The sequence below is a fragment of the Anoplophora glabripennis genome, unplaced genomic scaffold (assembly GCF_000390285.2).
Source record: "Anoplophora glabripennis isolate ALB-LARVAE unplaced genomic scaffold, Agla_2.0 scaffold579, whole genome shotgun sequence".
In the NCBI taxonomy this organism is placed as follows: domain Eukaryota; kingdom Metazoa; phylum Arthropoda; class Insecta; order Coleoptera; family Cerambycidae; genus Anoplophora; species Anoplophora glabripennis.
This window is the reverse complement of record NW_019416775.1, coordinates 155,843-167,384: the sequence shown is the minus strand read 5'-3', so window position 1 is coordinate 167,384 and position 11,542 is coordinate 155,843. Positions and strand designations below refer to the sequence as shown.

General features: G+C 30.5%; 1 protein-coding gene across 1 annotated transcript; it reads right to left on the bottom strand.

Moving 5' to 3' along the window:
- Nucleotides 1-2,878: 2,878 nt before the first annotated feature.
- Nucleotides 2,879-11,326, bottom strand: LOC108910651. Its single transcript, XM_018715339.1, has 3 exons — nt 10,782-11,326; nt 3,856-3,971; nt 2,879-2,920 (listed from the first exon to the last, which is right to left on the bottom strand). The coding sequence occupies exons 1-3, from the start codon at nt 11,231-11,233 to the stop codon at nt 2,886-2,888; spliced, it is 603 nt and encodes a 200-aa protein (XP_018570855.1). The 5' UTR covers nt 11,234-11,326; the 3' UTR covers nt 2,879-2,885.
- Nucleotides 11,327-11,542: the final 216 nt, after the last annotated feature.

Below are 11,542 nucleotides of genomic sequence, written 5' to 3'. Positions count from 1 at the left end.
AAATAGGAAGAAAAATATGACATTTTCGATTTTTTTTAACATATTGTGCCGCCAAAAGTTAAGCCCACGTTTTTTTATGCGCATAGAAAAATGTTCATTTTTAGTGATATTTGAAAGCCAAAAAGCCAAAAATCTCCGTGGATATACAATTCATCCAAACCAAAACAGATACCGCCTAGTCCATTTCTTCACTTTCACTTTCATCACATTGACGTGTTTCATACTCGTCCAATGGAGTTTGTACAAGTTTTTTCCACTGGTGTGCTAAACTTGTTAATTCATCTCTTAGTTTTTGAGGAGTTATTTCTGGTTCATATATGACCAATTTCGCACACAGTTTGTTAAAAATTGAAGCTTTCAAGCCTTAGATCACATGTAATTGTCGGCCAAGGTGAAGTCGACATTTCTTATTTTACTGCCCTAGGTTAATATATACTTTTTTTCATTTCTTTCCAAATTTTTTTCCTTGATTTTTTTTCGAATTTATTGCTCAAAATTTTTTCCAATTTTTGTTTTTCAAATTTATTTTTCAATTTTTTTTTCATATTTTTTTCAATTTTTTTTTAAATTTTTATTTCAAAAATATATTTCATCGACCGCGGCCCATCGGGAAACCTCCCGAGTTCCCGCATAGCCAATCCGCCTCGCCTGGAAACTACAGATTTTGTACTGCACTGCAGACGTTTCAATTACATAATCTCATTTTGTAATTTTATAGTCATCGTACTGAATTCGCCATTTTGAATTTCTTGAATTTTGAGTACGGATCCGAAATCAGCAACCCCGAAAACCTATTAATACCAAATTTCAGCACAATCAGAGCCTCTTCAGCACTTTTGTACGCCATATTGGATCCCCCATTTTGAATTTCTTAATTTTGAGTACGGATTTGAAATCAGTGACCCCAGAAACCTTAGTGTACCTACCACATTTCATAGTGGTTGGAGCACTGTTTTCTGGATGCGTGTTTCTATTTTTTGTTTGAATTTTTTTTATATTCTCTAAATTAAGTTATTTCTTTAGTTTACTTAAATATCTGCTTACAACTGGCTAGTATGACTTGATTTGATAAAAATTATGGGAAAACGAAGTAAAATACAAGACAATAAAAAAATGTTTATTCTTCTAAGTTTATTTATTCAGAAACAAACATACACAAGAAACTTAAAAAAAATATATATATAAGAACTTTTTCAATGAAAAATTCTCGTCAGGGTAGGTATATTATTTTCTGCTGCTTACTGTGATCAACCCATTCTGGCAGCTGCTTAGTCCACTAGGTCCAAAGCTGAATGTCTAATATCTGTAAGATATAAATACTTAGATGTAAATGTTGTCAGTGCTTATATTGTTAAAAACATATACAAATAAGATCCTTTATGGGATTATTTTTTTCTTTCATGTGCTATGTCAATCCTTAAGTATATCCCGTTAATAAAAGTATGATTTCTTAGATCTAGTGCAATAAAGTGCAATAAAAGTCTACTAATATTTTTTTTACATTCAAACTCTAATTTGACTGGAGTATATCGTCTAAAAATATACTGCTTTATCAAAATAGGTAAATAGGTAATACTGTGTATTATTTAACATAATAAATTATAAAACGTGAAAACGTTAATAATATTAAAAATGATAAATTGTAATAACCGTACATTCGAAAACAATCATCCCTATTCATTGATGACACGATTTTTCTTTGATAAAAGACCGACAACTTTTTGCTCTACTTTGCATGGAATACGATCCTACTAAAATGCACACGTGCAAATTAGAAGGTTATTGCCCTCGACACAGGTTGACCTAGGTCGGAAATACGTACCAAGTTGTTTATTTGTCTCCGTGCGGTTGTATTTTTATCTTCTATTACTTACAGTCAATATTTAAATACTACATACATTTCACCCTCTCTTTATAATTTATCTAGTGAGTGTTGGTTTTTTATGTCATTATTTCTGTAATGAAATTGAAATGGTTATGAAATGAAATTTAAATTATTTGAACTCTTGGGATTTTGTAATTTCAATATTAAATTTTATTTAAAGTGAAACAGAGCTAATTTCTTTGCAGCCATAATAGTCACATTTGGTCACATGAAAACCCGCACACTACTCGTCTGTTTAGCTTTCAGAGGAGGTTGGGTGTCAATATATGGACAGGAGTATATGGCGATCGTTTAATTGGGCCGCATTTTCTACCTGTACATCTTAATGGGCCGCGTTACTTTCAATTTTTAGTAGAAGGCTTACAGCAAATTAAAAAATTATCACTATTATGTTAAAAAAATATGATTTTTGGCAAGTCATGTTCAGACCTCCTCGAGGTTCTTGCTGGGCAACAATAACAATTTAATATGTTGATTGCATAATTATAAAAAAATAATTTATAGCACTTTAAATTATTATTGGCTGACGTGAGCAAACCGTTTATTTATTGTCTTTATATGTGCGAAAATATATAAATATGGCAACATTGCATCTAGGTCGGTTTGTTCATATCGTAGCCGGCTGACGTCAGCCGGTCAGTAACAGCCTGAAAAGGGGGTTAAATAACGATTTGAAAATATTTTTTTACAGCTCTGCATTTTGCATTTCCCAATTTTTTTTCTGGATGCGGTTTGCATCATAGACCTAGTAATAGTTTGCACTTACTTTTTTTGTCTTCTACCTAAATATCTGCCATTGGCTAGTATGTCTTGACTTGATAAAAATTATGGGAAAAGGAAGAAAAATACAAAAAATGATAAAAAAAAATATATATTCTTTTAAAATTTGTTCAAAAGCAAACACGCATAAGAAACTTAACAAAATAATAAAAAAAAAAAATAAGAATTTTTAAGATGAAAAATTCTCGTCAAGGTATTATTTTCTGGTCCCGGCAACTGCTTAATCCGCCAGGTCCAACACTGAATTTTTGATACCTGTAATATATAAATAGCTGTAAATGTTGTTAGTACAGTTAAAAGCAGGTACAAATAAAATTCTATATGGGACTATTTTTTTAGTATTTGTAATGTCGATCCTTAAGTAGGTGTTTAGAACCGTTTTAGGATTGCCCTTGCGTCACGAGTGTGTCATATATCAAAGACTACCGCAGCTAAACAAAACAGAGCTGACACTCAGATGAAGATCGTGTATCCGTACTAGCTTTGATTATATTTTATGAGCGCTGAAATATCGATTTTTTGGCATATTATATAGAAATTTTTATAATTTTCGTTTACATATTTCAAATAAGTACCTAAATGTAATGATATAGGCAACCATTAACCAAATTTGGGATATATCCTTTGGGAATAGTCAAGATGACCTTTCAATTAAATGAAAACAGTGACTAATTTGACTAGGACGTTTCTCTTTAGCTCATACGAATAATAATGCTTGTGACGCAATGGAATAACAAATAATAAAAGTATGATTTCTTAGATCTATACATAAAAAAGTACAGAAACTAAAGTTTAACTACAAATATTTGATTCACCCTGTAGAAGAAAAATACTCAAACATAAACTTAATTAAGTAGAAAATAATTCTACATCTGCGTCACTAAGGAAATTTATAAGACCGATTTATATTAATCAGAACACTGTAGGTACATATATTTTTGGTCGCACATGCAATTTTAAATATAATGTAACCACTAGTGATATAGAAATTTTATACCCAGAAAATCCAGAATTTTCATAGCAGTGACTTTTTTGAAATTTTGTGATTATTTATTTGTGACATTTTAAGTTACTCTTTTTACTTGAATGAAAATCGGAAAAAATTGAAGAAAAGTGATGTGATTTTTGAATTAAAATGCAGTATCACTTAGTATAAATAAACAAAAAATTACAGAAACTAATGTACTTACGGTCCAGCCTGTACTGGACAGATATCTTCTGGGAGCGCCTCTTGGGGTTGGGACTTCTGCTCTTTGTTTGCTCTCTACTCGGACGTGTTGTAGGAATATCGCCAATAAGGCTCAGACTAAAGAAATAAATAAACAAATTATAAACATTATTATGTACACATTAATCGAAAACATAAATCCATGAAGACATTATCTTAGCTTTGTATAAAAGTTTTAGTTAATTACTTTGGGTCTTTTGTCACTTGCGAAAAAATAAACAGTTGGGTCAAAAGGTTATTTCTACGAAAAAAGTTAGTAGTAGTCCAGGTAACTTTTTTACTCCGAGATTTTTTTATAGAAAAGTGCAGGTTTTAATATTTTATGTTTATTTTCATATATACTTGTGAACATTCATGGGTTTTGAAAAAACAAATAAACCGACGGTCTGGGACGATGATGTCATGAGTAGCCAGCCTTCACTGTGCCTTTAGACATAATAATTGTTTATAGTTATAAGATTAGGTCCCTATATGATGTGACGGCTCCAACAGGAGATTATTATTATTGAATGAACGCTCGTTCGAGTTAGACCGGGCAGAAAATTGTAAATTGTACGAAATAAACTCGAAAATAAAGATTTGTGTTGGACTTTTCGAAACCTTATTTTTGTTTAATAATCACCAAATCTAACATGCATATGTTTATAATATATTTATAAACTGCCAATATCTCAATGAAGATGTATTATTTCGAAGAAAAATTTCAAATAAAAGTTGTTCAAAATTAAATATCCTACCAAATAGCTACTATGATAAACTTTGATTTTCCCAATAGTTTTCCCGTATATTTTTTAAATGAAGTACAGAAAATTAATATTTTGGAGCCAAAATAATGATTAATTCATTTTAAAATTACAAAAGTGAATTAGAGAAAAGAGAATTAAGTACCGAAAATTCTTGTAAAATTTTATATAGTTTTCCTTCCGAGGTTTGAATATTTATGAGCATCAACCGGATCATTTAATATGTTTTCGAGGTTGTACATTACGAATTAATGTTGCGCTTTTTATAATTTCCAAAAAAATCTGTTATCTTTAATTTTTGTTTATAATAACGATGAAGCAGTTTTACATAAGAAACCTAGATATGGAAGCCATAAAAAATTGTTAAAAATAATATATAAAAAAAGTTTTTTAATTATAAATAAATAAAAAAAAGTATACATGTTTGTATATTTTTTTTATTATACCTTTATAGCTGCAGAAAGTTCCTTCAAATTCAAAAAATAAGTTCCAATTTTATTTTATTACAAACTTTTATTTTTTAATATTCAAAGTAAAAGAAAATCGAGGAAAACAGGTTTTTCTGGAAAATATTAAAAAACATATAATTAATTCGTAATGTACAGATTCACTATATTTTGACCCCCGCCTTTAACTTTTTTGTTTTAAGTTATAAAAAAATGTGAAATATAAAAGTTGCACGATTTTTTATGAATTTTTCGAAAATGATAGTAGAAAAACAAATGAAGTCCAAACAAAATGGCCGCGGATGTTAACTTTGTTAAGTTAAAAGGAACACCCTGTATATTTTTACATATTTGGATAGAACGTTCCCTGTCGAGCATAGTCGTGTAGGGTTTGTTGGGTCAATCGCTAACAATAAGCGATATACTATTAAAAACAAAAAGAAGATTTTTTATTAAGAAAATGATGTATCTTGTAATTGTTAAACCTCTTTCATGAATTTCTGCCTTTTTACAATTGAGTAAGAATTTACAGATTTAGTTATAATATATTTTGATAGATCATGGGCATTATATGGTAGGTCGTGACAGTGACAGGTAGTAATGTCTTGACAACATTGTTATTGATTGACAGTATGTATTATTATTTAATAAAAATAGGTTACATAGAAGTAGAAAATTATTTCGAATTAAAATAGAGTATGGAGAAGGACTTTGTTCTATTTTAATACCTATAATATTTCAATTTTCTACATCTGTGTAACCCATTTTAATTAAATAATAATACAAACTGTCAAACAATAACAATGTTGTCATGACATTACCTATCACTGTCACGGCCTACCATATAACATTGTCCGTGAGTAATTAGGCCTCTCACGGCCTAATTAGTGAGATTTACTTACAATACCTACAGCATTTTGGACCATATCAATGTTCGATCTGTCAAAATATATTATAACTAAATCTGTAAATCCTTACGTAATTGGAAAAAGGCAGAAATGCCTGAAAAAGGTTTAACAATTAAAATTAAAAATGTCCTATTTCCTTAATAAAAAATCTTTTAGTTTTCTAATAGTATCTCGCTTATTGTTAGCGATGGACCCAACAAACCCTACATGACTATGCTCNCCTTAGATTTGGCATTGACCTTCAAGGTTATTTCAAGGTCAAGTTAATGTTTTTAAATGGAATGCCCTACTTTTGACCCCGGAAATGAAAAGAGCGGAAAATTTTAAGTTCAGATATGTCCTTGACCATTTTCCGAATTTGACTTGATGGTCTTTAAAGGTTAAAATTCCTCAAAATCAGATTTCAGATTCGTAGTCAGCGACCCCAAAAACCCCCCTATACCAAATTTGGCGTAAATCGGTTAATTTTTTGGAATCGCGTCCGCCATCTTGGAAAATGTCAGGCCACTGTTAATTCTATGAAGAAAGTAGATGCAATGTTTGATCTTATGAATTCTCGGTTTCCATGGGTAAAGGGATATAAAGGCCCATTAAGATTAGAAAATGAATATATGTAGTAGGAGGCCAGTTGAGGAAAGTTCTGTGGAATATCTTTTTAAATTGAAAGATTTAAAAGGAAACTCTTTATGACCAACCCCCAAAAAAACTTCATTTCTTGGACTTGCGATATCGGTTATGAGTATATTTGATGACTACATAAGAACCGATAAGTTAAATTATAACCACCTAGAACTATTTTTCTGTGCAATTAGGTAAGACTTTGTAACACTTCTCTTTCGTATATATTTGTCTTGATTATAAATTTTAGAGCAAGAAATTGGTGGAATAATAATCCGTCCGCACTTCAGTTCATTGATCATACAATAAGTTAATACTACATGCAGATATTTCTGATAGTACCTAGTGGAAACTGTAGAGTCCCAGATACAATATCAATTCTATCAATTTCTAATGATGGAGCTTCCAAGAAAGGCTCCGTTCTGCAACAAATTGGCCTGTATGATATAAGGAAGCATAATATCCATTATCAGGAATACATCAATAGTATGCATGATCGTAATTATAATGTTTTGTCTAAAACAGATTGTCTTACTAATTACAGTGAGAATGTTGTATCATATATAGCAGAATATGTAATCAAAATGACAAAGAAAACAGTGCAGTGTTTCAGTTTATTAATATGTAATTTGCTGCATCCTCTACGCGGACAAACAAAATTGTCATCGAAGCAGGATGAAATTTTATTAAAATAAGTTTTCTCTATCTCAAAAATACCTATTTTACCTGAGTTTTTTTACTTATAACTTGGAACCTATGCATTTTGGAAGAATATTGAAGAAGAAAAAAGTTTTAGAATTGAATTTTGCACAATACTCGTATACCGTAAGTTAAAAATGTATAAATGTATTACCCATGTTGCAAAATAGTAATACTTGATGAAAAAAGGGCAAAATAATAAAGTTTTTTTGATAATTTTTAAAAAATATTTTAATTGGTCCGAGGGCATTCTAATTTTAGTAAAAAAAATTTTAAGAGTGTAATAAAACAATACACCAAATTTCATTAAAATCGGTTCTACAGTTTTCGCAAAATAATTTTTTTTTTTTAAATTCGATTTTTCCAAATGTTGCACAGCCTCAAATAAATAAGCATCTAGATACTTGAAAATTTTTTCACATAGAAAAGACCGCTCAACCTTTCAAATGGTTTTTGAATAGTTGAAATCGGTTGATTAGGACGGCCATAGTAAATTTTTAAAGTTAACACCCTTTTTTTATTTTTAAACAATTAGAATACATTTATCAATTTGCAGTTTAGTTTTTTCAAAAATTATAATTTTACTACTATTTTTTCGTAATTTTTTCTGTATTTAACAAAAAAAAATAATTTCTAAATAAAAAAATTAATTTGTTTAAACAAAAATTATTTAAATAATTGTAATAATTATAACTAAATATATTCACATTTAGAGTGTTGAAATATATACTATTATACAGGACACTATTATAAGAAATGTTTCAACTACTTATTTGGAATTACAGCAGAAAAATACGATTTTTCTATTTTTTTTATAATTTATAGTAATATCTATTAATTTATAATAAAAAACGATGCTGCGAAAAAATCCGTGGTAGACCCTGGAAACCAGAGGCGGACTGGCTAGATGAACAGGCCCGGGAAACATTCATTAAGCGGCCCGTTTTTTGAAAGAAAAATATTTTTCATCCTTCTACAGCGCGGACTGGCCCAAAATGACCGCGGCCTATCGGGAAACCTCCCTCTGCGACCAACACATTAAAAACAAAATTGGCCATTAATCCGATCACGGGAGATTTTGACACCAATCTCTCGGTCCACTATTGCAATTTGTTCAGTTCAGTTGTATTTAAAATTATTTTCATTTAACTAAACTAAGCAAGATAAAGGAGGGAAGGTAATTTATCAGGTTCTTATTTCTTGAAGAAAGTGGTTTAAGCCAAATTTAATGTATTTAAATCTAGGTCATTTTCGTAACTGTTTTGGACCCTAAAAAAAAATTATTCTGGCAGCACTGAAAGATGACAAATACATAACCTCTAAAAAGGTTTAATTTGTTTAACTGTAAAATCTTAATTAAAAACGAAAATGTCTAACATTAATATTAAAAATTTCTACACAAAACTACCCGAAATTGAAAACTCTATAAAAGATGCAAAATTAATATCTGTTGATCTAGAGTTTACTGCATTACACCCTCTTAAAACTCCTAGGTAAGTTCTCGATATTATTTGACAGACAATTTTTAATTGAATGTTTATATTTCAGTTTGTTTGATAGTCCTAATGAAAGGTACTCTAAATTAAGAATAAATTTAGCTCAGATAATTCCTATTCAAGTGGGAATAACTACATTTACCTTCAATCCAAATGATAGGAGTTATCATGGAAAAATGTATAACTTTTATATTTTACCTGCATGTTTTCCAACAATACAGAGGAGTTTTTATTTTCAGTCANGGCCGTGAGAGGTCTAATTACTCATGGACATTATATGGTAGGTCGTGACAGTGACAGGTAGTAATGTCTTGACAACATTGTTATTGATTGACAGTATGTATTATTATTTAATAAAAATAGGTTACATAGAAGTAGAAAATTATTTCGAATTAAAATAGAGTATGGAGAAGGACTTTGTTCTATTTTAATACCTATAATATTTCAATTTTCTACATCTGTGTAACCCATTTTAATTAAATAATAATACAAACTGTCAAACAATAACAATGTTGTCATGACATTACCTATCACTGTCACGGCCTACCATATAACATTGTCCGTGAGTAATTAGGCCTCTCACGGCCTAATTAGTGAGATTTACTTACAATACCTACAGCATTTTGGACCATATCAATGTTCGATCTGTCAAAATATATTATAACTAAATCTGTAAATCCTTACGTAATTGGAAAAAGGCAGAAATGCCTGAAAAAGGTTTAACAATTAAAATTAAAAATGTCCTATTTCCTTAATAAAAAATCTTTTAGTTTTCTAATAGTATCTCGCTTATTGTTAGCGATGGACCCAACAAACCCTACATGACTATGCTCAATAGGGAACGTTCTATCCAAATATGTAAAAATATACAGGGTGTTCCATTTAACTTAACAAAGTTAACATCCGCGGCCATTTTGTTTGGACTTCGTTTGTTTTTCTACTATCATGTTAGAAAAATTCATAAAAACTCGTGCAACTTTTATATTTCACATTGTTTATCTCTTAAAACAAAAAAGTTAAAGGGGGGTCAAAATATAGTGAATCACCCTGTACACCCTCGAAAACCTGTAAAATGATATGTCTGATGCTAACAATCGTAAATATTCAAACTTTGGAAAATTATATAAGATTTAGAGATACAGGGGGTCCAAAAAAATGTTTGTTCGATATTTTGATCACATTTTTGTTTAATTTGACGAAAATTTTCACTAATTTTTTTTATAGTAATTTGAAAAGTGATAGTGTAATAATGGCATATGACTCTTTTTCACTTGTTTTTCAAAAACTCTTAATGATTCAACTTAAAAATTCCAACGGAGGTTTAACTTTGAACCAGTTTTTTTTACAAAACGGCTTCTTTCAGCGACAAATACTAAAAGTACCTTTTGTACGTAAAATTGAATGGAGAATAGGCATGTTTAGTCAAAAATGACATACAGTGCAACACAAAAAAGTTATGGTTATTTAGATCCAGGTCCAACACTGTATGTGGCGCCCCCTAACATTAAATAAAAAACTAAGTAAATATTTGAGTTTCTCATCATCAATACTTCCAGTTTCCCGAATTTCGTCAAATTGCCATGTTATTGAACGAAAATACGACCAAAATACAAAACAAAAATTTTTCTTGGACCCCCTGTATCTCAAGAACCAAGCCGTTGCGAACCCATGTTCATATGGACTTTTTATTTTAAAATTAGTCAAAAATTCACTCTTTAAAGTTTGTACAAGTACTTAGGTTCTTAATAACCATCCTGTGTATATCTGTGTAATATCAGTAAAAAAGTTCGCTTATTATTTTCTTATTTTTCTGGACTATTTGGTTGAGCAAAAATAATAATTCTTGGCAGATTCTTTTCAGCTCGAGGGTTTGCACGATTAATTTTTTACATAAATAAACGGGACAATAATTTAAATCACAAACAGCAAATTTCAAGTGTTTATACAAAACAGTGAAAAAAAAACATACTACACTTACACATACAACATATTGCGAGCTGCATCGTCCTTAGATTCCATCGGGTCGGCACCATAACCTTCCACTGTATAACATTCAACTCTGCATATAGTTAGACAAACTACAGACGATCCAAGGAATGGGATATCGTAGTACGTTGGCCCATACAACAAGCCGTGCTTGTTAACAAAACTGTTTAATTGTTCAACATGGTTGGGGCGAGGTGTTAAAGTTTCATTTTCAGTTGATGTACATGGAGGTATCAAAATTTGCAAAGCCGCCCTAGCTGCTTCTTCTCTAGCGTTCTGTGACGTCGTTCCATAACCTATGGCTTCGATAGAGCATGCCTTCACGAGGCATTTGAAAAACAGTCTAGGATTTTCTTCGATGCATTCGACTTGGTAAATTGGTGGGCCTTCGCTTCTTTCCTGGGTGAACTGTAGTAAATTTAAAATTGGTGAATTCTTAGGCATAATCACGCTTATAAGTATATAATAATAATTACAACACAACAAAACTTCTCAACGCCGACAAAACGAACAACTGAAACTGAACGTCTGACTCGAACAAACACGGTGAGAATGAGAATAAAAAAGAAAAAATGTTGGCTAGTGACCACTGACCAGTAACATTGAAATGATAAAATGGACCTATTAAAAGCGGTTTTCATTTGGGTAGTATTCGCTTGGATCACATCATTTGTACAAAAGAATAACTAATTAAAATACCTTAGATGGTATATTCCCTATTTTAGGGTAAATCTTAGCTGTTTTCTTTTACTC